The 27,410-nt window shown below is 52.4% G+C and overlaps 1 protein-coding gene across 1 annotated transcript; it reads left to right on the top strand.

Moving 5' to 3' along the window:
• Positions 1–25: 25 nt before the first annotated feature.
• Positions 26–24,408, top strand: OTUB1 (OTU deubiquitinase, ubiquitin aldehyde binding 1). Its single transcript, XM_050960536.1, has 7 exons — positions 26–116; positions 4,912–4,973; positions 14,410–14,508; positions 15,097–15,215; positions 22,702–22,786; positions 23,098–23,292; positions 24,043–24,408. Exons 1-7 carry the CDS (start codon positions 62–64, stop codon positions 24,238–24,240), a joined length of 813 nt encoding a protein of 270 aa, XP_050816493.1. The 5' UTR covers positions 26–61; the 3' UTR covers positions 24,241–24,408.
• The last annotated feature ends 3,002 nt before the right edge of the window (positions 24,409–27,410 follow it).

Raw genomic sequence — 27,410 nt, 5'->3', positions numbered from 1 at the left:
TTCCGGCGTTGGGCCCAATGTGCCCCGGAAGCGCTTGCTGGGTGCGGGCTGCAGCTCAAAGATGGCGGCGGAGGAACCTCTGCAGAAGCCGGAGCCGCTGGGGGGGGACACGGATGGTAATGGGGGGAGGGGCGGCCGGGGAGCCCCCCCCATAAGGCACTGCAGGGGGAGGGGCGGGGCCCCCGGAGAGAGACAGACCCGGGAGTACCCGCAGCCCGAGACAAGGCCCTGCTACCCCCCGTGGGGAGGGACAGGGACCCCCGGAGCCCCCCGGTGGAATGCGGCCCTGCCCCCGTAACAGAGGGTGGCGCGGGGACCCCTTTAGAGAGACAGGAACCTCGGCTCTACCTCCCGTCCCCCAGGCCTGGCTTCTGCCCAGGGAAAGGTTCCTCCCCAAGGCCCAGGCCCCCCGACCGCAGAGACAGGATTTGCCCCGAATCCAGGGCAGGCTTCTCTCCCCCAGAGCCCAGCCCCCTACAGGAAAATCCTTCCCTGCCCCCAGATCCTGGCTCTGCTTCCCTCTGCCGCTAGCATCCCCCATAGGAAACTCCTTTCTTCCCCCTAGAGTACCCCTTCCCAGAACTGGCTCCCTCCGACTTCAGAGAAAAGGTCCCTTCCCCAGAGTCGCTCATCTGCCCACTTCACCTCCTCTTCCACAGGAACCACTTTCCCCCCTAACCTTCCCCCAAGGGACAGGACCCTCCTTCCCCCACAGAGAGCTCCTCCCCTCACCCAAAACCCAGATAAATGGTTTCTTCCCCAAATCCCAGACATGCTTTACCCTCATAGGAGAGGATTGCCCAACTTCAGATCACACACCTGCCTCCTCTTAGGAGCTACATCCCACAGTTCTCACCAGAGGAAACTCCTCCTCTTACCCTAAGTCTCTCAACTCTCACATGCACACAGGATCTGCCGCCACACATCCCCTGGGGTCATGATCCCCTTCTCCAGGAAAAGCCTCCCCTTAAATCTCAAACCGCTCCCCCAGTTCACGCAGGATCTGCCTCCTTCTCCATGTCTCCTGGAAGTTGCTCTCTGTCCCCAACCACAATCAGCAGGGATAGGGAAGCTTCCCTGCCCTCCCCCCCCCCCCCGCATAATCCCCAGGGAAAATGTCACCCCATTGCCTCCAGCTCTCTCCTCTTCCAAGTATACAGGGTGTCCCTTGCACCCCAAAGACAGGACTCTCCACAAAATGTCCTGAAGCCTAGTGCCCCCTCCCCTCCCAATATGCACCAACCCATTTTGCCCAGCTCCTGCAAAGGTAGCAATCAGCCCACCCCACCCATAGCATCCCTGGGAGCAGGACCCAGTCCCATCTGTGCCCTGAGGCCTAGAGATGTGGTTGCCCATGTGATGCAGGATTCCTCAGTTTCACTGCAATGCATGCTATAGCCTGCCCTGCCCCTCCTCGCTCATCCATCAGCAGGGACCCTGGAGACAGGTTCCTCCCCAGCCCTGGCAATAAAAATCTCCACTCCACTCGTTACACTTTAATATACATCCTACTTTGCTCCTTCACTGGCTGTATGCACCCCACTCCCTGCAGCACCTCTCTGAGAGATATGATCTCCATCTCCACCACCATCCCTGTGGGGGACAGGATTCCCACCATCTGTTCCCTGAGGCCTAGAGACCTGGCCTCCACACTCTGACCCATGTATAGTCCACGTTAACCCACCCCACACCCTGGCAGCAGGGTCTGTGCCTACCCCAGTCCTGACTTCCCTGTGAGGCAGGATCCCTCTCTGGGCTCCTGAGGACATTCCCTCCACATGGTTGCATGCTTCTTACTGCCATGTGGTGAGGATTACAAAACCTGATGTGGGAGAAAGAACCTCCAAACCAAATCACCTGTTGCAAGGGAGTCCTAAAGCTCCCATCAGCACATCCTTCCCTTAACCTAGCCCCCAGTATCCTCTGATTACCTCCTCCCTCCTCAAAAGCCAGCACTCCACATCCCCCCACTCCCATCAAGTATCCCAGATGGTTTTGCTAAAACCCTGCTTGGTCTGTCCCTGACTGAGAGCAATAAATAATGTCTTAATTGTTTGTTTAAAGGTGGAGGGGGAACTGTTAGAAAAAGCAATGGCTCTGCATAATGAGGGGCATCTGGGGTGGCTTGGGGGTGAAGAAAACAAACTTCTTCTCTCCCTATCCAGTAGCTTCCCAATCAGCTTTGCCCCCTTTAAGTGCAGTCTGTGCCCCAGAGTATTACCAATAGACACAGTTTAAATTCTTGCAGAATAAAGGCTGTTTTGGTTGAGATGTCCCCAATAGAGTCAGTACCGGTTCACATCAGCAAGAAAAGTTCTGGACTCTGATCCAGATGGTTCTATTGATAAAACAAGGCTGTGATCCGGCTGGATCTGTTCTGGGGAAGACTCTTGTTGTGGGGTATCCTGGTTCTTCCTCAGTGTGCTGATAAAAATTGGGGCGTGTGCACCCCATGTGTTTCTTTCCACCTTGTGTTATGCGGCCTCTGCAGAGAAAAAGGGAGACTTGTACTGAATTAGCAGGGATGCATGCCGTTGGGCTGGGAGTCAGACTTGGGAACTCCTGTCTGCCAGTGATGTGTGCAATGGAACGGACCCAAATTGCTTTCTCATCTTCCTGCAGAGCTGGCAAAGCTTGTCTCTGTCTTTGAACTAAGCCAGACAGCACTGAGAGGCGGACGGGTAGCAGTGATAAATAGGAGGCTTTTTACACCCGAAAATTAGTCATCTTTGGAAGACTTGTTTGAGGTGAAGCTCAGGGTTCCAAGCCTTGCTCAGAATTATTACCCCTCTGTTTCCCCATCTGTGAAAGAGGGGTGACATCATGTCGTGGGATGTAGAGGAAATTGTAGAGGGAGGATGGGAGAGCGGTTTTAATGGTCCAGATCCCCACCTGGTGTACATTGCTGTAGCTCTAGGGACTTGCGCAGAGCTAGGGCCATTTACACAAGCTAAGGATCTGGCTCGATGAGTTGATGTAATTTCAGATATCACACTATTGTGGTTTATTATTCATAGATTTTCAGGCAAGGAGAAGGGATCATTTGCTTGAGGTCCAGGGGCTTTAATCCAACTTTGCCCTCAAATCCCCCTGCACTTTCTGTGATTTTTACAGTCCCGTTGTTTAGCCTGCCCAGATGAAGGCTGAGGGAGGATCTGTTTGTACTCCATGAATGCACCAGGGGGTTAACTCGAGGAAGGGAGAAGAACTACTGAAGCTAAAGGACAGTGTTGGCACAAGAGCTAATGGGATAAACTGGCCAGGAATGGATGGAGGCTGGCAATGAGAAGAAGGCTTCCGCCCGTCAGTGGAGGTTCTGGAACAGCCTCCACATAGGAGCAGTGGGGAGCAAACACTCCAGTTAGTTTGAAGATGGAACTGGATACGTCTCTGAGTTGGGTGATAGCACGGGGCTGCCTGCACTAGCAGGTCCTGGAGGCCATGACCCAAGAGGTCCTTTCAGTCCTCTGTCCAGGAATAAGTTATGCCAGAGTAAAGCACCTTTGTACTGTGTATAACTGCATCCACACTAGGGGTTGTGCTGCTCTAGCTACACCAGTGTAGTTAGTGATTCATAGAGTGCAAGGCCCGAAGGGACCATGAGATCCTCTAGTCTGAGCTGTATAGAACAGGTCAGGTCATTTCACCCACTTCCTTCTGTATTTAGCCCAATTGCTTATAGCTGACTCAAGCCTCTTCCAGAAAGGCCTCCAGTGTTAAGATGGAGAATCCACCACTTTGCTGGGGAGTTTGTGTCAATGCTTAATCCCTGGGGCTGTTAAAAATTGATGCCTTTAGTTAAATCGACACAACTTTTGTGCGTGAACAAGACCCTCAAATCTTAGCTGCTAGTTGTGCCAAACTTTTGTGGACAGAAGCGTGGCCATTTAGAAGCTGACGGTGCCACCTTAATATCTGCAATGCATGTTACAGCAAAAGCATAATGGATTCGCTTAATGGTATTTACAAACAATAGCTTCAGTTTCTGTCTGCTAAAGAGCTACTTGTCCCTGTAATGAGTTGAGCTTAAAAAGACAAATTCTGACCTCTGCAGAGGCCACTGGCTGAAGCTGCACACAGAGAGATGCATTGATTGGTTACAACTACACTTCTTACTGAATAAGAATATCTGTGTTACAGAAATAATTTGTAAAGCAAGCCCGGTTTGGTGTCTCAGCTTCCGGGTCAGTGTTGGTTTCCTTGCGTTGGGGTTATTCCGTTTGCTCTGCCTTCTCCAGGTAGAATATTTGCTGTCGGAACTCGAAAATTAACCCTCAAAGGGAAATGGCTCATTTTGGCAATATGATGCACAAATTGATCTTTGACCTAGATCGGGGACCCCATTGAGCTGAGCGCTGTGCAGGTTTCCCTGATCAGTACTGGGGGAGGAGGGCCCACTGGGCTGGGAGCCGGACAGGACCCCTCCCACCTCCCCTGATTGAGATCAGGGAACCCATCATGCTGGCCAGTGCACAGACATCTAGCGAGAGAGTTCCCAGAGAGCTCAGAGCCTAATAGCAGAGGAAGGCTCATTAGCCCATTTTGCAGCAGGAGAATCTGGAGGCCCAGAGAGATGAAACAACTTGCTCAAATGCTATGGGGGAGCCAGAAACTGAACCCACATCTCCTGAATCTCAGCCCAGTGACCTGACCCGAAGGACTAGCCTTCCCCTCCCAAGCTGCGCAGATGGAGTTCTGTCTCAGGCAGCATTAGCCATCCCAGCGTGGGGGAAGGGTGACGGGAGCAAAGGTCAATTGACACTGAACCTTGGGGAACTCATCTTGATGGCATGATGGTGACCCCTAAGGTGTGGGGGCTGACATTTGAGACTGGAGACCATGGGGTCTGAACTGGCTGGAGTGCAGCTGGCGTGGGATAAGCATCTCATTCCATATCTTCTTCTCTTCCAGGAGTGAACTGTCTGGCATACGACGAAGCCATCATGGCTCAGCAGGATCGCATCCAGCAGGAGGTGAGGCTTCAGAGGGTGGTTGGATGTAGGGGAAAGTAGTCTGCCAGATCTGAGAGGGGTCAGTGGGTGGATCTCAGAGGGGCCTTTGTGTCTTTGCTGTCCCTTCACAGTTTCTGGTAGTTTCATGTTCCATCTCCAGCCTTTGGGATGTTGGGGTTTTGGTACCTGGCCGCTGCCCTCCCTATGCTAACCCCACAAATCTCACGCACAGGGGTTGCATGTAGCCTCAGACATGTTCTCCCTAACTGCAGCAGCTCAAATGAGGGCAAATTGCTCCCACCGCTAACCTATGAGGATGCAGCTGTCCTTCACCCCCAGCTCCATCCTTTGGCTCCACAGGAAACTGGGATCATAGGTACAGGTGTCAGGACTCCTGGGGCCTGGGATCCATGTCTAGGGGAGGGCAGTAGGGGGTGGTTGGGACTCCTGAGGTAGACTTAGGCTTGGTGGGGCGTGGGAATAGATGGGGCTGTGGGGTTGTCAGGGCCCTAGGGGCAGAGGCGGGGAGGAAGAGATGGGACTGGGAGGGGTCCCCTGTGGGCTGGAGGAGGTGTTATCGGGGCTCCTAGTCCAAGGGTGTTAGGCAGCATAGGGGTACTGTGTACTGGTGTGAGGGGCTCCTAAGGACTCATTGAAAATTTTCCATCAAAACGCTCTTCCGTAAAAAATCAGGTTTCTGACAGCAGATTTTTCTGCAAAAAGCATCAGCTGCTTCTTTGAGTGATGGTTCCTATTGTAGTCCATTGAGGGTTTACGCACGCGTTGTGTGCCCAGAGGTCTTGAAAGTATTAGCGTCTGTTGGTCTGCGCATGCACCCTTCCCTTGCCTCATGGTTTCGTCTGAGGCGACAAAGGGCAGGGCAGACCGACTGCGTCTGCAGTTCCTTCTCACCACCGCATGGTCCAAGTCAGAGCTACTAGTGTCCTCTCGTCTCTGACACACTTGTAAATAAAAAGGATTTGAATTCTACATAGTTAGTTTTAGTCTCCTTTTTTTTTAACTGTAGTTTAGCGTTTTGTAGTAGTTTTTAGGAGATAAGAGAATTTGGAGAATCTATTACCAGTCCCTCCCACCCAATCCAGCACCTGCATCCAGGTACTGGATTATGCCGAAGACTCCAGGGTTCAGGATCTGCGTCTCCTGCCCGTGTTCATTCTCAGTCAGCGACGAGCACCACTGCTGCTCTGATCCTTGGGAGAAGCCCATGTTTCATCCAGGTGCAGTATCTGCCTGTCCTTCCCGAGGCATACCCGAGAAGGCTGGGCTCTCTGTCTCAAAAAGCACATCATGGAGGTCGCCATGAGGCTGCAGTCGAATCCAGGCTGGGGAACCCCTCCTGTACATCAGCCTGAGAAATCCAGGAGTGCACCTCCGACTGCAGAGATCGAGTCCGGTTCTGCTGGTACCAGTACTATGGACCCCGTGCTGGAGCCTAGTTGGGAGGCAGGGAAGCATGTGCATAAGCATGGCAGTCAGTCTTCCTCCAGACCCAAGAAAGGCAATGTGTCTTCCACGAGTTCCAGCCACGGAGAAGTGGCACATTCCAAGGCTCACAAGCATGACAAGAAATCGCACAGACCAGTGGATTCGCCAGTACCAAGCTGTGCATACCTTCCACATCAGCCACCTCTAAGTCAACGGAACCATCGATTTCGAAACCGCCCTGTGCTCCAGTTCCAGGTGCGGAGTGCGTGCCATTAACACTGGGGAGGTTGGAGACAGCGCCTGGGCCTCATGGACTTTTTACTCCATAAGAAATGAGGTCTCCACACCTTCCTCTACAGCAGGGGTGGGCAAACTTTTTGGCCGGAAGGCCACGTCGGGGTTGAGCAACTGTATGGAGGGCTGGGTGGGGATGGCTGTGCCTCCCCAAATAGCCTGGCCCCTGCCACCTATCTGCCTCTTCTCACTTCCTGCCCCCTGTCTGCCCCCCTCAGAACCCCCAACCCATCCAACCTCCCCTGCTCCTTGTCCCCTGACCACCCCCTCCCAGGACCCCTGCCCCCTATCCAACCGCCCCTGCTCCCTGTCCCCTGACTGACCTGACCCCTTTCCACACCCTTGTCACCTGGCAGTCCCCCTAGGACTCCCACCCCCTATCCAACCGCCCTCTGCTCCTCACCCCCTCCCAGGACCCCGTGCCCCTAACTGCCCCCCAGGATCCCACCCCCCTGCTCCCTGTCTCTTGACTGCCCTCCCAACCTCTAGCCACATCCCAGTCCCCTGACAGGTTCCCTGGGACTCCCACTCCCAACCCTCCTTGTTCCCCATCCCCTGACCACCCCCTCAGAACCGCTGCCCCGTCCAACCATCCCTTCCTCCCTGACTGCCCCCTAGGATCCCCCGCTCCCTTACCCAATCCCCCCGCCCCCTTAACCAGCAGCAGGAGCTCGCAGCTGTGATACCTGGCCAGAGCCAGCTATGCTCCCCACGCTGCTCAGCGGGAGCGACGGGCCAGAGTGCGGCCGGTGTGGCTGCGGGGGACGAGGGACAGCGGGGGAGGGCCAAGGACTAGGCTCCCCGGCTGGGAGCTTAGGGGCCAGGCAGGACAGTCCCGCGGGCCACATCTGGCCCACGGACCGTAATGTGCCCACATCTGCTCTACAGTCTGAGCCTAGGGAGGTACGATCTCTAATGCAGGACATATCACAGTTGAGTCATGCTTACACCTATTCCCCTATGGTTTATATGGTTCCACCACTTCCGATGTTACCGGCATTGGAATCAGGATCCGAATTTTCCTCATTGGAGGATTTGGATTGAGTGCAGGGGCCGCCCATCTCCTACCGCCGCTATGAGTATCTGTCAGCTTAGTGGCAGTACCCTCCTCTACCCCAGCAGAGAAGCCATTGGTACCTTGCTCCGTGAGGCTCTCTGCAGCATCTGGTGGATCCATCCTGTTGGCCATACTGGGGACCCTGATCTCAATATCCACTTTCAGAGCCTTCCCAATCAGCAAGAGAGGGTTCACCCCATCCCTGCTTTGGGCATCCTCGAGTAGATGTTTGGAACTGGTTTTGGACGATGCGCTGCTCAGTCTGGTACCGCCGGAACAGGAACGATTTCCGTCATCTTCTCCAGACACAACAGTGACCTTGGTTCCGTCCCCCTCACCCCCAGATTACTTTCACCAGTCCCAGGACCTCCTACACAGATTCTTCATATACCACTGGAGGGAAGTACGGGACAAATAGCATCAGCTTCTGGACAGCCTTCAGGCCTCGGTACCGACATTCAGATCCTGGTACTGGCCAGGGTTGCTCTACCAATCAATGATGCATTCTTCAGCTGGCTTGTACCATTAGGCATACCCCAGACACTGGTGCTCCTACCCTCAAGGCAGGGGCAGAAAAGGGGAACTACGTGCCAGCTAAGGGGTATGAGTTTCTGTTCTCTCACCCCCACCCAATTCTCTCAGGACCCAAGTGGCAACTGAGCAGGCCAGGCAGCAGCACCCATGCGCCACCCTGCCGGACAAGAAGGGCAAGTGGTTGGACCTTCTGGGTCACATCTACAGTAAATTGGAAGACTTTACTTTCAGTTGAGAAAGTCATATTTGGCCAATAAGGCCTGGTAGTTCAAGAGCTGAAATTGGAGGCTAGCCGACGAGAAGACCTTGCGACCCATAAGGTCCAGCCACTTGCCTGCCTTTTCTGCCTGGTGGACATCTTTTTACCAGCTTGGAGTGCGACAGCAATGAACAGGTGGGTCCTGGATGTCATCGAACATGGCTATAAGATTGAGTTAATGACACTACCTCATCTCCGCCCCAACCCGTCCTCAGGGACCACTCTCACAACATCATCCTCGCTCTAGAGGTCAATGGTCTACTGCAATGGGGAGCGATAATCCGGAGGAACGTGCTCTATCAGGGTGCAGGGTTCTATCCCACTTATTTTCTAGTACCCAAGAAGAAGGGCGGGTGGAGACCAATCCTGGATCTCTGACGCCTCAGTTGTTTTATATGCAAACCAAAGTTCTGTATGGTCACCTTAGCAGCCATCACACCATCCGTAGAAAGAGGCATGTGTTTTGTGGCTCTCGTTATGCAGGGCACCTATTTTTGCATAAATGGGGAGATTCTTGACGTTCATAGTAGGCCCTAAACACTTCCAATGTGGAGTCCTACGGTTTGGACTCACCACTGCTCCACAGGTCTTTGCCAAAATTTTCTCTGTCATAGTGGCCGACCGCTGGTGTCACAAGTCTTTATATTCCCCTGTCTCGACAACAGCGTGATCCAGGGACGAGGGTTCAGCTTCAACCTCCATGTTACTTGGGCTACTTTCTTCCCTGGGGGTAAGCGTCAATGTTGAAAAATAAACTTTGGTTCCCATGCAATCCCTGCATTTCATAAGGGTCTCCATCAACTCAGTCTCAGCACAAGCCTGCTTACCGCGGGACAGATTCCAGACCCTGCAGGAACTCATCATCCAAGTAGTCAACAATTCTTCTGTTCTGTCAGGACTTGCCTATCCCTCCTTGGCAACGTCGCAGCCTGCACATACGTCACTGCCTTCGCTCACCTCCGACTTCGTTGACTTCAGCTGTGGCTCCAAAAGTCTAGTCACCCACAGGATATACTACGGACTTTCTGCTGTCAGTGCCTCCCAAGGTGCTCTCCTCGTTCCAGTGGTGGATGTACCCAAGACAGGTCTTTGCCATGATGCTGTTCCTCTCATCTTCATCGGACACGACTATCATCATGGGTGCATCGGTCTCCAGATGGGGTGCCCACATGGGGGAGCATGTGATGCAAGAGACCCAGACCCCTCGGGAATCCAGAATACACATCAACATCCTGGCGCTTGGGGTCTTACAGTGAGCGTGTCATGCATTTCTTCCATCTGTTCGCTTGCATTGTGTTCTCGTCATGTCTGACATCATCACCGTTGTTTATTACATCAACGAGCATGGGGACACAAGGTTGACTACACTCTCTGCGGAAGCAGTTCATCTATGGGATTGGTACGTTGCCCACAAGATCCTGTTGTCAGCAGCCTATCTTCCAGGGGCTCAGAACATGATTACATACTCTCTCAGCAGGACATTTGTTGCCAATCACGAGCGGGAGCTTCATGACACCATGGTCAACAGCATCCAGACTGGAAAGGCATGTTGAGTGGGGTTCCACAGGAATCAGTTCTGAGTCTGGTTCTGTTCAATATCTTCATCAGTGATTTAGGTAATGGCATAGAGCATACACTTATAAAGTTTGTGGACGATACCAGGCTGGGAGGGGTTGCAAGTGCTTTGGAGGATGGATTGAAATTCAAAATGATCTGGACAAATTGGAGAAATGGTCTGAAGTAAAGTACTCCACTTTGGAAGGAACAATCAGTTGCACACCTACAAAATGGGAAATGGCTGCCTACGAAGAAGTACTGCAGAAAGGGATCTAGGGGTCATAGTGGATCACAAGTTAAACAGGAGTCAACCATGTAATGCTATTGCAAAAAAAGCAAACATCATTCTGGATGTATTAGCAGGAGTGTTGTGAACAAGACAAGAGAAGTAATTCTTCCTCTCTGCTCTGCACTGATATGGCCTCAGCTGAAGTATTGTGTCCAGTTCTGGGCACCACATTTCAGGAAGGATGTGGACAAATTGGAGAGAGTCCAGAGAAGAGTGACAAAAATGATTAAAGGTCTAGAAAACATGACCTATGAGGGAAGATCGAAAAAATTGGGTTGGTTTAGTCTGGAAAAGAGAAGATAGAGAGGGGACATAATGATTTTCAAGTACACAAAAGGTTGTTACAAGGAGGAGGGAGAAAAATTGTTCTTAATATCTGAGGCTTGGATAAGAAGCAATGGGCTTTAATTGACGCAAGGGCAATTTAGGTTGGACATTAGGAAAAACTTCCTAACTGTCAGGATGGTTAAGCACTGGAATAAATTGCCCAGGGAAGTTGTGGAATCTCCCTCATTGGAGATTTTTAAGAGCAGGTTAGACAAACAGCTGTCAGGGATGGACTAGATAATACTTAGTCCTGCCCTGAGTGCAGGGGATTGGACTAGATGACCTCTTAAGTCCCTTCCAGTCCTACGATTCTATGATTTTCAGCCAATGGGGGATTCTGACCATGGATCTCTTTGTCTTCCACACCAACAGCAAGTGCCCACATACTGCTCCAGGAGATGGGAGGAGGCTTGGCGCCCATTCCCAAAGTGATGCCCTAGTCCTCTACTGGTCAGACCAGATCAATTACGCATTTTCCCCTCTAATGCTCCTGCCATGAGTCCTCCACGTGATCAGGGAGAAGGCCATGGTTATTCTGATCACCCTGTTCTGGCCACGTCAGTTCTGTTTTCCACAGCTGCTCCACATGTCAGCTCGTCCCCTGCTTCGCCTGCCAGCTTTCCCAGAACATCTTTCACAACACGGCACCAGGATCAGGCATGATGCTGATGCTTCACCTCAGAGCTTTGTTTTTGGATGGACATCTTCACTAGAATGGGAGTGTTCATCAGCAGTACAAAACATTCCTTTGAGCAGCAGGAAGGAGTCCATGAGGCGTTCCTATCGATCCAAGTGGAAGTGCTTTGCCTGCTGAGCCCAACAAGGGGTTTAGCCTCTGATGAAGTGGACATTCCCTTCTTCTGGACTACCTTTTGTCCATGAAGACATTGGGACTTACTCTCAATTCCGTTAAGATCCATATAGCAGTTGTCAGTGCCTTCCACCCTGCTGTGGAAGGGCAATCCATATGTACACATCCATTGACTGCCAGGTTTTGGAAGGGCCTCCTCAGAACCTTCCCACCCGTTCAACTTATCACTCCCCAATGGAACCTCAACCTCATTCACAAAACTAAATTAATGAAGTTGCCCTTCGAACCACTGGCTTCCAGCTCCCTGTCCCTCCTTTCCATGAAGGTTGTCTTCCTGGTAGATATTCCTTCTGCGAGAAGGATAAGCGCACTGGGGCTATGATGGCAGACCCCCCTTTCACCACGTTCCATAAGGACAAAGTTTCCCTGTGCCTGCACCCCAAGTTTCTGCCAAAGGTTGTATCCTGCTTTCATCTCAGCCAACCAATATGCTTACCTGCTTTCTTTCTGAAGCCACATGGCTTAGCAGAGGAGCAGTACCTGCACTGCCTCGACATCCACAGGGCCCCGACCTTATACTTGCAGAGGACGAGACCATTCCGGAAGTCCCCAGACTGTCGCAATAGCTGAAAGACTTAAGAGGCAGGCGATCTTCACACAGTGGATTTCAGGGTACATAACACACTGTTATCGGGACTGCCTCCGCTCCTTGGGGTGAGAGCCCATTCCACAAGAGCACAAGCATCGACTGCGGCCGCCCTTCACAACGTACCACTTTCAGACATATGCAAGGCGGCCACACGGCACTGGGGACGACATACCTTTTTCTGCACATTACACCTTGATACAAGATTCTCTGACAGATGCCTTGTTCTTCATGGCTGTCCTCTGTTCAGCAGTTTCACCCTCTTCCTCGCACCCTCTTCTGAATTAGGTACTGCTTGTTAATCACCCTCTGTGGAATACAGTAGGGACTGTCACTCGAAGAAGAAGGGGAGGTTACTTACCTGTAACTGAGGGTTCTTCGAGAGGTGTGGTCCTGTAGCAAGGCCCCTTTGCTCCTGCCTATGCTACGTTCACAAACCACTCAGAGACCCTGGGGCTCAGCAATCACCGGTGCAATTTACAGTCTGTGCTCCCATCACATATAGCTTGGGTTTCCAGCCTTACGGACTTCTCCGCATCTGCACCCAGGAGGGGTGGGCTACCACTCTCCTTCCACTCTCTGGCTCCGCCTTTGCTTCCTTCCTCTGGGCCTGTATGTAGCCCCAGGCTAATTAGGCTGGCAGCTATTTCCCATCTCCCAGTCAGGTGCAGGTTTCTAGCCAGCTCGAATTTACCTACCTTAATTGGAGCTGGTGTCACAGAGGGCTGGCTCAGGAGTTCCTGCCCACACCCTGTCACAGGTCCCTATCTGTATTCCACTTCCCACCCTCCTTCCCCTCTGCTGTGGACCTGTTCGATTTGTGGTGCAGAAAGAACTGGAGAGGCGGTTGGTCCGCCTCACCCTTTATCGTCTCGGGTGAAACCATGAGGCGCGAGGCAAGGGGGCACATGCGGACCAATAGACACAACTACTTCCAAAATCTCTGGCTCCGGATGCATGGCGCTTGCGTAATCCTCGGTGGAATACAGATAGGGACCACAAGTCTCCAAGAACCCCCAGTGACAAGTAAGTAACTTCCTCTTCCCTGGGAAAAATGTGGTGGTGCAGGGGTTTCTGTCAAAAAATCCCAACCTGAATGTCCGAAAACTGAAATGTTTTGATTCTGAAATGTTGCTCCAGTGCCTCATGGGAGTTGGAGTTCAGGTGCCTCGTGCTCTCATTCTCCTCTGTGGCTGGGCTTTTCAGCTGGACTACATCTCCTGTGATGCACCATGGCTTTTGCATTCTTTTGCATAGAGAGGGGACTGTGGGCCCTCGTGAGAGGTATATGCCAGCCAGGAAGTCTGGGTGACAGTTAGGGCCCTACCAAACTCACAGCCATGAAAAACACATCATGGACCGTGAAATCTGGTCTTTCCCTATACTATACAGATTTCTACCTATACTATACAGATTTCATGGGGGAGACCAGTGTTTCTCAAATTGGGAGTCCTGACCCAAAAGAGAGTGGCAGTGGGGGTCACAAGGTTATGGGGAGGGCATGAGAATAGTATTGCCAATCTTACTTCTGCGCTGCCTTCAGAGTTGGGTGGCCAGAGAGCAGCATCTGTTGGCCGGGCACCCAGCTCTGTAGGCAGCAGCGCCGAAGTAAGGGTGGCAATACCATACCATGCCATCCTTCTGCACTGCTGCTGGCAGCAGCTTTGCCTTCAGAGCTGGGCTCCTGGCCAGCAGCTGCCGCTCTCCTGTTACCCAGCTCTGAAGGCAGTGCTGCCGGCAGCAGCAGTGCAGAAGTAAGGATAGCAGTACCGCATCCCTCCACCCCCATAATAACCTTGTGACCCCCCCCACAGCTCCTTTTTGTGACAGGACCCCTACACTTACAATATTGTAAAATTTCAGATTTAAATAGCTGAAATCATTAAGTTAATGGACTATGAATTTGGTAGGGTCCTAGTTATAGTGGAGAATAGGTACACGAGCCACCTGGACTACAGTTCCCAAGAGGCACGGCAGTGGCTCAGCAAGAGGGTGAAGGCAGTGCATTGGTAGATGTAGTTCAGCGGGGTCCCCTGGCCTATGGAGAGGAATAAGGGCATGAGGTAGCCAGACTACAGCTCCCAGGGGGAACTGCAACCAGCTCCAAGTCTCCTTCTTTAGGCCTGGGTGTCTGTTAGCACAGGGTGCCTCTGTAGTGAGGTTGGGGAGCCATGGCCACTGCTCCCCCCCTCCCCACCCCCTCGCTAGTGTGACGGCGCCTCCCGTTGTCCTTCCAGATTGCCGTCCAGAACCCTCTGGTGTCAGACAGACTGGAGCTGTCAGTTCTGTACAAGGAGTACGCGGAGGACGATCACATCTATCAACAGAAGATCAAGGTAGGGACCAGCCGGGCTCTCCCAGGCCCTCCCCCCAATCCCAGCCCCATGACTCCAGGCCCTTTCCTCCTTAGTCCCCCTGTCTGATCCCACCTAGGTCCCCTGCTTCTCCTGGATCCCCCATCTCCTAATTGCAGGCCCCAGCCTGCCTAACCCTGACATCTAAATCCCAGACCTCTCTCCCTCCGTAGTCCCCCAGCCTCCCCTCGAGGTCTCCCTCCCAGCCCCTCAATCTTGGCCTCTCCCTCTCCTCTCCTCCTCAGATTATTCTCACTATTCACCCCCCCCACCACCCTTGAAAATCCTGGCCTTCCCTGCCCACGCAGTCCCCTAGTCACCCCTCCTTCGTATTGTCCCTCAGACGCCCCTCTCTAAGTTGCCCGCTCCCCACCCCCTGAATACTGAGCCTTCCCGCCCCCCCACCACAATCCGTCCCCCCACCCTGCTGTGCCCTGCCCCGCCCCGCCAGGCTTTGGTAGGAGCAGGAGATGTAATAACACTTAGTATTTATGTGGCACTGTTGGCCACTAACCTCCTGGCCCCTTTCCCTTTGAGGGACTAATTGTGCCTCTCCCCGGCTCTGCACAGGACCTGCTCAAAAAGTACTCGTACATCCGGAAGACGCGGCCCGACGGCAACTGCTTCTACCGGGCATTTGGCTTCTCGCATCTGGAGGCCCTACTGGAGGACAGCAAGGAGCTGCAACGGTAGGGTAGGGCCCTGTGGGAGACAGGAGTCTGCCTCCTCCCCCCCAACCCGCTCAACAAGGGTGTCAGTGTGGTGGGAGGACAGTGGGAGACCGTGGGGCTTAGCGAGGGGAGAGTGCCCGGCTAAGACTTGGGAGACCTGTGGTTTATTCCCAACTCTGCTGCTGGCCTCCAGGGTGACCTTGGGCAAGTCCCTTCCTGCTCTGGGCCTCAGCGGCCCCATCTGTAAAATGGGGATGATGATACTGACAGCCTTTGTAAAGCTCTGTGAGATTGACAGTGAAAAGCACCATATAAGAGCTGGGGGGATTATTAGCCTGGCATGCACGGATCACTGCTTCTATCCCGGAGAGCAGGCTGGGTGATTGGAAAGACCCCAGCGTGTGACTCCTGCCAAGTCAGAGCTCCGGCCACGAGGCATCTTCCACGAATCGAGGACACACCTTAGACTGCAAGGATCTTCCCTCCTCCCCATCCGCCCTTTTTGGGTTTGAAACAAATGCTGATTATTCATCTTAGTTACAGCACGGGGTCGGCACTCCTGGGTTCAGTTCCCAGTTCAAGTGATAGTTCCTACGTGGATTCCAGACGTGGGTGTGCATGCGCGCCATGAGTTGGAGCTGGAACTGTTCATAGTAGGGTCCCTTGACCTGCGTGTGTGTTGACTGTGTGGCGCATCTGAGGCTTTAGGAACTGTGCGGGGCGACGCCGCTCCAGTTCCCTCTACTGCCGCACGGCCAGAGTCGGAACCCCTGTTCCCCGGGGTTCATAGCTCACTAAGAGAACTGCTCTCTGTTCATTGTATATAGTTTTTCTGTAGTTCTTAGAACTTAGTTGTCTGTTTGTTAGTTAACTGTTAGTTATTTAGGTTTCTGTTGGACTTTCTCACCTCCGGGGACTTCTCCCTGGCCTGGGACTATGCCCTGGCCAGCCGGTTTTAAATACTGTGCTTTCTGCCTGCGCTCCTTCTCCGTGAGAGACGAGAGCCAACGCTGCCTCTGCTGTCTTGTGAGACTCTCATCGCCGCCTGCTGCTCCATCTGTTGCTTGTTCCCACCTCGTACCTGGGAAACCGGAAAACTTTGCTTCTGCGAATTCCTTATGGAGGAGGCAGTGCGCCCATGTGCACAATTGGATCAGGTGACCACAGAGCCGATGCCTGGCACCGGTGGCCAGCACGACCCGGGGCTCTTCCTGCCTGGCACTGGTGGCACTGTCCCATCCAGCTAAAGCCTATTGTGCACACTAGAGGCACAATCATGGGCATAAAGGCAGCTCCCTGATGGGGACTGCCTCCAAGCGCAATTTTGCCTTTCGGAGCCGTGCCAGGTCGGGTGAGAAGTCGCATACCAATCCAGACACTCCTGCTCCAAGGAAGTAACACATGGAGCACAAGTCCAGGCACCACACCCCAACAGCGCCTCCACCAGCCCCAGTAACTGATCCGCCACCACCATCTCCGGCTCCTACTCTACCAGGACCATCCAAACTCACGTGCCCGGTCCAGTGCACTCTGGGCTGTCTGTCCCCTCTTATGCCCATGGCTGAACTCATGCTGCCATTTGCTGGCTCACCTCCATGTCCTGGTCCTTCAGGCACCTTTCGTCTACCATCTGCCACGGACGAGCTGCTCCTGCTCCAGCCTGCTGCTCCACTCGACCTTTCTCCGCTGGACCTTTCAGACAAACTCTCGGATTGTCTGGCCTTCACCTCCCTACAGTATTGGTACTGCCGGCTCTGACAGCCCCACCCTTACCGGACCTGTCTTTGGACTCTGTGAGTGGTCCTCAAAACTGGACACCGCCTTGTCACCTGCCCAGTCGTACAGCCCAGAACACCGGCACCAACCATACCGTCAGCTGTCTGCACCACCAGCTGATCTGTGGTTCCGCTACCCATGGCACTGCCATTGCCTGGTGACCCCCCATGCCTGGCCCTACTGGACTGCATGGAACCCCTACCGCGGCCCAGGTGTGCCACCCTGCCTGCATCACCACTCTTCTCCAGAGCCCACTGCTCCTCCCTCTGTGTAGAAAAGGCCTCTGATTGTTTCCACGCCAGAAGTGCCATTTCCCCCTCCAGTCAATATGGGCACCTCTTCATTCCCTGATGATGCTCCGATCATGTGCAGTACCAGGACTTGCTTCAACGCATATCTACGGCCCTCAACCTGCCTGTTGAAGATGTCCAGGATCCACAAAACCAATTATTGGACATCCTGCAACCCCTGGCCCCTACCACACTGCCCTCTCTGTTCACAATGCCCACATGCAGCCAGCCCAAGCCACTTGGCACACCCCGGCCTCTTGTGCCCCTACCCTGAAACGGGCAGAGCGCCGCTACTTCATGTCAGCGAAGGGCGTGGACTTTCTTTTCACCCTCCCCCACCCCAATTTGCTGGTGGTACAAGCTGTGACCGAACACACACGCAAACAGCATTTCCGTTCCACTCGACCAGGCCACCAAAAAGTTGGACCTGCTGGGCTGCAAAGGCTATTCTGCAGGCCATGAATTCCATAATGTGAGTTACCAAACCAGCCTGGCCAAGTGTGATTTCCTTTTGTACTCTAAGCTGGTGGACTTTCCGGCTTTCCTCCCCACCCCCGAAAAACAGCAAGACTTCCAACACCTTGTGGGCGAGGACAGGCTGGTGGCTAAAGTAGCTCTCCAGGCCGTGGTGGATGTCACTGACTCCATCTCCTGCTCCCTGGCGTCTGGGGTCGTCCCCCACCAGGACTCCTGGCTCCAATCCAGCGGCTTCCTGAAGGAGGTTCAGACCACCCTGGAGGACCTTCCTTTTGAGAAAAATAAATTGTTCAGTGACAAGATGGAGGTATCTTTGCATTCTCTCAAAGACTGTCACACCGGTCGCTGGGCCTCTGTACCCCGTCCTCCGCTTGCCGCCAGCAAGGGTCGTCCTTCTGACCCATTCCCATGCCACAGACCAGCCTTATCCGCAGCGCCTGCCTGACTCTGCCCACTATTGCCCATGTTCACAATGACCACTTTGCATTCCCGTCCATTCCTCTGCTCCCTCAATCCTGCGTGAGGTGCGGCACGACCGCACGACCCTTCTTCTTGTTGCCTCCGCCTGGCCTCACCAGTACTGGGACACGGATCTCCTACATCTCTCTGCTCGTCCTCTGATCCGTCTCTTGGATCTCCTTATGCATGCAAACGGCCAACTGCAACATCCCAACCCAGGCGTTTTCCATCTCACGGCCTGCTATTTGTATGGGTTTGTGCATACACCATGCATGCTCCTCCCCAGTCCACGACATCCTTACCCATAGCCGACGCTCATCCTCTCGAGCATGTTACTGAGCCAACGTTTTACCGGCTGGGCGCAACACCACCTGCATGCCATCTCCGTTCCCATCGTCCTGGATTACCTGGATTACCTCCTTTCTCTCTGTCAGTCAGGCCTCGCCCACTCCTCCATCCACATCCACCTGGCCGTGCTTAGTGCCATCCTTCCTTCTGTGGATGGGTTTTCCATCTTCACTCACCCGACTATCTCCCACTTCCTTCGCCGCCTTCTCAATGCCTTCCACACTGTCCAGAAGCCTACTCCTTCCTGGGACCTTCACCTTGTGCTTTTCGCCCTCAGTAAGCCGTCCTTTGAACCACTTGCCACCTGCTCCCTTGCCCATCTTTCCATGAAGGTGATCTCTTTGATAGCGGTCACCTCCGCACAGCACATTAGTGAACTGGCGGCCATGATGTCTTTCACTGTATTCCACGAGGACAGGGTCTCCCTGTGCCTCCATCCCAAATTTCTCCCCAAAATGTCCTTGCCATTCCACCTCAACTGGTGCATACACCTCCCGACTTTCTACCCCAAACCACATGCCTTCCTTCAAGAACGTGTGCTCCACACTCTTGATGTTTGGCAGGCATTGGCCTTTTATTTTCACAAATATCTCCATCGCTGGGAAGCTTCTTGCTAGAATCTTACTGAATCTCCTGCTCCCTCTTGCAGAGGAAGTACTTCTAGAGTCCCAGTGTGGCTTCAGACCATCATGAGGTACCACTGACGTGATTTTCACAGCCAGGCAGATCCAGGAAAAATATCAGGAACACCACCAGGAGTTGTATATGGCCTTTATCAATCTAACCAAAGTCTTTGACTCTGTCAGCGGTGAGGCTCTGGAAAATCATGTCAAAGTTTGACTACCCAAGCAAATTTATCACCATTGTAAGACACTGCCAAGACCAGATGACTTCCTCCATTCTGTGCAGTTGCTCTACCTCTGAGCCCTTTGTCATCTGAACTAGCGTAAAACAAGCTTGTGTACCGGCACCCTCCCTTTTCTTATCAGCTATGAAAACACTAACCCAAAACCATCTACCACAGGGCACTGGCATCCAATAACAGACTGACAGCTACCTCTTCAACCTTTCTCATCTCTGTGCCAAAACTAACTAATATCGGCAACAATAGCTGAACTCCAGTATGCGGACGATTGTGCTGTAGTTGCACACTCAAAGGAGGATCTGCAAACAGCCCTCAATTGCTTCTCTGAAGCTTATAAAAGCCTAAGGCTATCTCTGAATATTGGCAAAACAAAATTTCTTCACCAGCCAGTCCCCGGTCAGTCATCAGACCCAGCAAGGAAGATCTACAACGACAAAGAAGAACTGGAAAATGTAGAATACGTTGCCTATCTTGGAAGCCATCTCTCAGAGAGGGCAGACATAGACGTCAAGACTCAGCACAGAATTCACTGTGCCAGCCTTGCCTTTGGCAGACTTTCTTCTTTGGGTGTTCAACAATCACAACATCAGAACACATACTAGTGTTTTGATGTTGTGATTGTTGAACACCCGGCAAGACTTTTAGTTTATAAAGTGGTGGTAATGCCAACTCTCCTCTACAAGACTTGGGTGACCTACAGAAAACACCTGAAAAACCTGGAACACCAGCACTTTCTTTGGACGATCCTCAACATAAAGTTCGAGGATCATCGCACTAATGTCAGTGTCCTCACAGAGGCCAACATCTTCAGTGTTGAGGCCCTGATTATCCAACACCAACTGAGGTGGAGCAGGCACTGTGTGCACATGCCTGATGTACGCTTACCAAAACAACTGCTGTGCACCCAACTCACCAAAGGAGAAGGGAAATGGGGAGGCCAAAAGAAACACTTTAAAGACACCCTCAAGATAAATATCAAGAGATGTGGCATTGACACCACACACTGCAGGAGAGCAGCCCAGAAAAGGGATAACTGGTGAAGACTTGTCAGAGAGGGAACGTCCACTTTTGAGGAAAATGGCCTTGCCTTGGTTGCAGAAAAATGCCAGAAAAGAAAGAAAGGAAAGACAATTGTCACGCAGCAATTGCGGGCCAACCCTGTCTTCCAACACCACCTGCAACGTCTGCCAACGAGCCTGTGACTCAAGGACCGGACTCATCAGTCACCAAAGGACCCATGAAAAATAAAACCTGTGAAAGAGATCATCCTCAACCTTGAGGGATCGCTGATGACATTGAGCAGATGTTTTGAGAGAACTCTCCAGAATAGTTGGGATTATGTTTTCCAATGTGCATTACTTTGCATTTATCAACATTGAATTTCATCTGCCATTTTGTTGCCCAGTGGGTGAGATCCCTTTGTAGCTCTTCACAGTCTGCTTTGGACTTAACTATCTTGAGTAGTTCTGTATCATCTGCAAATTTTGCCACTTCACTGTTTACCCCTTTTTCCAGATCATTTATGAATATGTTGAGTAGGACTGGTCCCAGTACAGGCCCCTGGTGGACACCACTGTTTACCTCTCTCCATTCTGAAAACTGACCATTTATTCCTACCCTTTGTTTCCTATCTTTTAACCAGTTACCGGTTATCCCTTCCCTCTTATCCCATGAAAGCTTATTTTGCTTAGGAGTCTTTGGTGAGGGACCTAGTCAAAGGCTTTCCTCAAATCTAAGTATACTGTATCCACTGGATCCCCCTTGTCCACATGCTTGTTGACCCACCTCAAAGAATTCTAGTAGATTGGTGAGGCATGATTTCCCTTCACAAAAACCATGTTGACTCTTTCCCACCAAATCATGTCATCTGTGTGTCTGATAATTCTGTTCTGTACTATAGTTTCAACCAGTTTGCCCAGTACTGAAGTCAGTCTTACCGGCCTGTAATTGCCAGGATCACCACTGGAGCCTTTTTAAAAAATTGAAGTCACATTAGCTATCCTCCAGTCATCTGGTATAGAAACTGATAGGTTACATACAACAGTTAGGAGTTCTGCCGTTTCACATTTGAGTTCCTTCAGAACCCTTGGGTGAATGCCATCTGGTCCTGGGGACACATTACTGTGTAGTTTCTCTTTGTTCATTCCAAAACGTTCTCTAATGAGACCTCAGTCTGTGACAGTTCCTCAGTTTTGTCACCTAAAAAGAATGGCTCACATTTGGGAATGTCCCTCGCATTCTCAGCCATGAAAACCGATGCAAAGAATTCATTTATTTTCTTAGCAATGGCCTTGTTGTCCTTGAGTGCTCCTTTAGCATTTTGATCGTCCAGTGGCCCCATTGGTTGTTGGGCAGGCCTCCTGCTTCTGATGTACTTACAGTTTTTTTGCTAGTACTTTTTGAGTCTTTGGCTAGCTGTTCTCCCAATTCTTTTTTAGCCTTCCTAATGATATTTTTACAATTCATTTGCCAGAGTTTATGCTCCTTTCTATTTTCCTCACTAGGATTTAACTTCCACTTTTTAAAGGATGTGTTTTTGCCTCTCACTGTTTCTTTGACGTTGCTGTTTAGGCACAGTGGCTCTTCTTTGGTTCTCTCGCTATGTTTTTTAATTTGAGGTATACATGTAAGCTGAGCCTCTATTATGGTGTCTTTAAAAAGTTTTCATGGAGCTTGCAGGGATTTCACTTTTCTGCTTACCTTTTAATTTCTATTTAACTAAACTCCTAATTTTTGTGTAGTTCCCCTTTCTGAAATTAAATTACATGTTTCACCTCCTTAATTCCCTGCCATCACAGAGGCCCGTTGATCTCTCCTGTTCTCTCCCTGGGCTAAAATGCTTTGCTCTAGTTCTGGCAGTTGAGTTTAGTGTGCGGGTGCTGAGTGGGGTTGGTGGCCAGTGAGACAGAGGGGCAGGGCCGGCTTCATGAACGGCATGGCCCGATTTGATTACCCGGCCACAGTACGGGACTTCGGCGGCACTTCAGTGGCAGAGGGTCTGCTCTGGGTCTTCTGCGGCACCGAAGGACCCCCTGCCGCCAAAATGCTGCCAAAGACCCAGAGCAGATCCCCCCCGCACTGCCGGGTGAGTAAAAAAATAAATAAAAAATTAAAAAGACGCCTAAGGCATGGGACCCGATTTTGGGGAATCAGGAGAATCGGCTTAAAGCTGGCCCTGCAGAAGGGGTCTGACTAGATGATAGGGAGGTCCCTTCTGGCCATAAACTCTGACACCCCCCTGCGCCGCCCCCCGGCCCATACTGACCCAATCTCATCTCATCTAATGCAGGTTCAAGGAGATCTCTGCCAAAAGCAAGGAGGACCTGGTGTCCCAGGGCTTCACAGAGTTCACAATCGAGGATTTCCATAACACGGTGAGTGATGTCTCCCTCACCCCTGCCCCCTTATGGGTTAGGGGCAGATGCCATCAGATGAGATGGGATGGTTGGAGCAGATTGAGACTCATGAAACCTGAGTTTGATTCTTGGATTTCCTGCAGGCTGCCCGGGCGGCTTCATGTAAACCACCCCTCTCACGCCCCCATTAGGCCCTCGGTTTCCCTAAGCCGAGGACACCAGCTCGACTGCGTATGTCTCAGAGTCCAGTCTGTTTATTCTGACTCTCGGAGAGCTCGTGGCGGTGGGTTGGGGCTGCCTCTGACACCCTCCCTCACGTGCCCTTCCAGTTCATGGACCTGATAGAGCAAGTGGAAAAGCAGATCACGGTCCCTGAGCTCCTGGCCTCCTTCAACGACCAGAGCACCTCTGACTATCTGGTGGTGTACCTGAGACTGCTGACCTCCGGCTACCTACAGCGTGAGAGCAAGTTCTTCGAGCACTTCATCGAGGGAGGCCGCAGCATCAAGGAATTCTGCCAGCAGGTAGGGGCAGCAGGTTCCAACTCTAGAGTTTGCCCTCCCTGCCCTCTCAAAATCCTGTGCCGACACCAAGCTGAGCACGAGGAATTTGAGGATAGGAGATCCGTGGCATGATTTTGCACTGGAGTGCCCCTGTCTCTCCCAAACTGTCTTGGAGTGGGAACTACAGCCCAACTCCTCCCTGTGTCGAGGAGATCTCTGGGTAGCGAGGCTGAGACCTGGCCGACTTGTGGTCTGAGGAGGATTGGTGGGAGGTGCTGAAACCCAGCTGTCTCGTGGTCTCAGTCGCATCCACAGTTGGTTCCAGGGGCAGAGGAAGGGACGGGACAGGGCAGGACTAGCCTGCTCTGCCCTTGGGAGGGCGGTTGAGATCCAATAAATGTGTGATCTGAGTAGGATTCCCAGCTTGTTCCCTGGAGGGAACGGAAGGGTGTCCCCTGTCCAGTGAGAGAGGTCACTGAGACTAAACTGACTTGTGATCTCAGTTGGATCCCTAGGTAATTCCCCAGGGAGGAATCCCCTGTGTGGCGGAAGGGGGTGCAGAGCCCTGGCCAACTGGCGTCTCGATAGGTAGCTGGAGACGGGGAAAGCTTTGCGACAAAACAAACTTGTGATCTGCATAGGAGCTGGAGGAGGAGGAGGGAAGGCCTGTTGAGCCCCACCTGAGAGGATGTTGATAGCATCTGTAGGCAAGTCCCCAGGTAGGGCGGGGTGGGCTGCCTAACCCTCTGTGTCCCACTCGATCCCTTCCAGGAGGTGGAACCCATGTGCAAAGAGAGCGACCACATCCACATCATCGCCCTGGCTCAGGCCCTGAACGTGTCTATCCTGGTGGAGTACATGGACCGGGGCGAGGGTGGAGGCACTAACCCCCATGTCTTCCCAGAGGGCTCGGAGCCCAAGGTGTATCTACTGTACAGACCAGGACACTACGACATCCTGTATAAATAGGTGCCGGCCAGCTGCCTCCGCTCCCTCCCCCCAGGCGTACCGTGGGCCCCCTCTCCCCGCACCAGCAGTCTCTGTGGTTGTAAATGGTAATCTCTCGCGCTGCTCTCTTTGTTTTCTGTTGTTACACTCGCCTTGCTGTGTTTTATTAAAGGGATGCTGGTGAATGGAGCCTGCTTGTCTGGTGGATTTGTTCAGGTCGCAAGGGGGCAGTTAGCTGTTGTCCCCTGGCCTGTCTGTCCCCACTCACCTTGGATTAGAGCACACCATTGGGCCTGGCCAGGCCGGTGCCCCCCTTCCCCCCAACCCTGCCCCCAACCCTGCCTGTGGTCCCGTGTAGTGTCCATCATGAGCAGGGAAAGTACCTGAGAAGGCTGCTGTGGGACCTTATCAGGGTGTACCCTGAACATAACTGTAGCTGCTGTTCACTCTCGTCCTCTGTGAACACAGCCTGGATGGTTTTACCTCTCGTCTGATATCTTGTAGCCGTGAGCCCCAGAGGCTGAGAAGTAAGATGGTGTTACATCTGAAAAGGCCACTTGAAAACTGGCTTGAGGTTGCAAAGTGGAGTGCATGGAAGTTAGGAAACACCTGCCTGTGCTATTGTTGTCTTCATCCTCCTGGGTTGGTGTTACCAGGTCCCAGGATGAAGGGAGCTTGCTGGTTGGGTATCGATTCAGTATTTGTTTCTTTTTGTCCTCCTCGAGCCCTGGCCCTCTGTGTTATTTGCTGCCCTGCCCCAGAGGCAAAATTCAGAAGTTCTGTGTCCTCCAATGCAGGAAGCACCCTGTGTAGTGGTGGTGTGTATTTGGAGAGATGGGTCAACTCCTGCCAGGGGTTCGGAGTATCTCGTTGTGCCTTCCTCTGGAAAGTCAGGCAGAGGCACCTTGCTCAGCACAGCAGAGGCAGAGATAGAGCCTCTGTTGGCTGCATGAGTACACTGCCTCAATTTGAATTGTCCCAGTGGAAGGCACCGATTGGAATCAGTATTTCAAGGTGGACTTCGTTTCTTAAAGAAGACAGCCTTAGCATGGGTCAATTTACAACTCAGCAGAGGTGGTGCAGTCAGGGGCTAGGCTATCCCGAGAGTTATTACAGGGCCTGCTATTGTCTTAATTCAGGGTTTGGCTACACTTGCAGGTGTGCAGTGCTGGGAGTTACAGCTGTCTTCGTACAGCTGTGTAGGGAAAGCGCTGGAGCGTGGCCACACTGACAGCTACCAGCGCTGGAGTGTGGCCACATTTGCAGCATTTGCAGCGGTATTGGGAGTGGTGCATTATGGACAGCTATCCCACAGAGCACCTCGTCCCATTTTGGCGCCGTGGGTTGTGGGAAGGGGGCGGAGGGGGCGGGTCATTCTGCTTCCTGTCCCGACGCCCCGTGATGCATCGCTTCACATCCCAGCAGTCCCTGTTTTTCCATCCATGTTTGACGCCATCTTGACTCTCTCAACGGTTTCTGTGCAGTGCGATTTCTGTGGGAAATGGAGCCCGAACTGCTGAGGAGTATGCTGACGAGTCTCGCCAGCACATCACATTTGGCAGTTGAGCTATTCCTTAAGATCCAAAGTGATGAGGAGTCTGATGATGATAGCGAGTTGACTGACGCGTATGACACTAAATTGCTTCTGGCATTCACGGAAATGCTCAGCACCGGGGAACGCTGCTTTTGGGCTCGGGAAACAAGCACTGAGTGGTGGGATCACATCGTCATGGAAGTCTGGGATGATGAGCAGTGGCTGCAGAACTTTCAGATGAGAAAAGCCACTTTCATGGGACTGTGTGAGGAGCTCGCCCCCACTCTGCGGCGGAAAGACACGAAATTGAGAGCTGTCCTGCCAATGGAGAAGCAGGAGGCTATTGCAGTCTGGAAGCTGGCAACTCCAGACAGCTACCGATCAGTCGGGAACCAGTTTGGAGTGGGAAAGTCGACTTGGAATCGTGATGCAGGTTTGCAGGGCCATTAATCACATCCTGCTAAGAAGAACCGTGACTCTGAGGAACGTGCAGGACATTGTGGATGGCTTTGGACAAATGGGTTTCCCTAACTGTGGAGAGGCGATAGATGGGACGCATATTCCTATTCTGGCACCACCCCACCTAGCATCCGAGTACGTTAATCGGAAGGGATATTTCTCTATGGTTCTCCAGGCGCTTGTGGATCACCGTGGGCATTTCATTGACATTTAACACAGGCTGGCCTGGAAAGGCGCATGATGCACGCATCTTTTGGAACACTGGCCTGTTCAGGAAGCTGCAGGCAAGGACTTCTTCCCCAGACCGGAAGATCACAATACGGGATGTCGAAATGCTCATTGTGATCCTTGGAGACCCCGCTTACCCGTTAATGCCTTGGCTCATGAAACCGTATACAGGAAGCTTGACAGGAGCAAGGACCGGTTCAACTATAGGTGCCGAGTGACTGTGGAATGTGCTTTTGGCCGTTTAAAGGGGCGCTGGCGATCTCTGTGTGGGAAGCTAGACTTGGGGGAAAGCAGCATCCCCGCGGTTATATCCATGTGCTGTACCCTCCATAATATTTGTGAAGGGAAGGGTGAAAGATTCAGTCAGGCATGGACCTCTGAGGTTCAATGCCTGGAGGCTGAATTTGCACAGCCAGAGAGCAGGGCTACTAGAGAGGCCCAGCACAGGGCTGCAAGGATTAGCGATGCCTTGAGGGAGGAATTTGAGGCTGAAAACCAACAGTAATGTTTGGTGCCTTGCACGGGAGTGAAGTGCAGTGGTTACAATGTTAGTAGGAATCTGTGTTTCCTAAGCTGATTTGCAGTGCCTGTTTCTTTCCTGGGATAAGGTATCTTTGACTTTCTGCAATAATAAAGACTGTTTTAAAAGCCAAGAATTCATTTATTGAAAAGAAAATAACTTTATTGACAGACACATAACATTTTGGGAACCTAAAAGGGCAGAGGGGTGGGGTGGGGAACTGTACAGTCACAGGTTTGAATATGTCCTGTCTGGAGTGCTGTGCAATGACTGCTGCACTTGAGGATGGCTATACTGCATGGTGATGGGGGTTGAGTGCAGAGGGTAAGGGGTCGTAGTTCTCAGGGCTGGTCGGTGAACGTATAGGTGTTGGAGGCAGCTAGTGGTGGTAAGAACCTGGATGCTGGGGAAGAGGGTTTTGCGCTGACATTGGGGCACAAGGGAAAGAGC

The sequence above is a fragment of the Gopherus flavomarginatus genome, chromosome 6 (genome assembly GCF_025201925.1).
Source record: "Gopherus flavomarginatus isolate rGopFla2 chromosome 6, rGopFla2.mat.asm, whole genome shotgun sequence".
In the NCBI taxonomy this organism is placed as follows: domain Eukaryota; kingdom Metazoa; phylum Chordata; order Testudines; family Testudinidae; genus Gopherus; species Gopherus flavomarginatus.
Note: the sequence above shows the minus strand (reverse complement) of the source record. Positions and strands in the feature narration are given on the sequence as shown.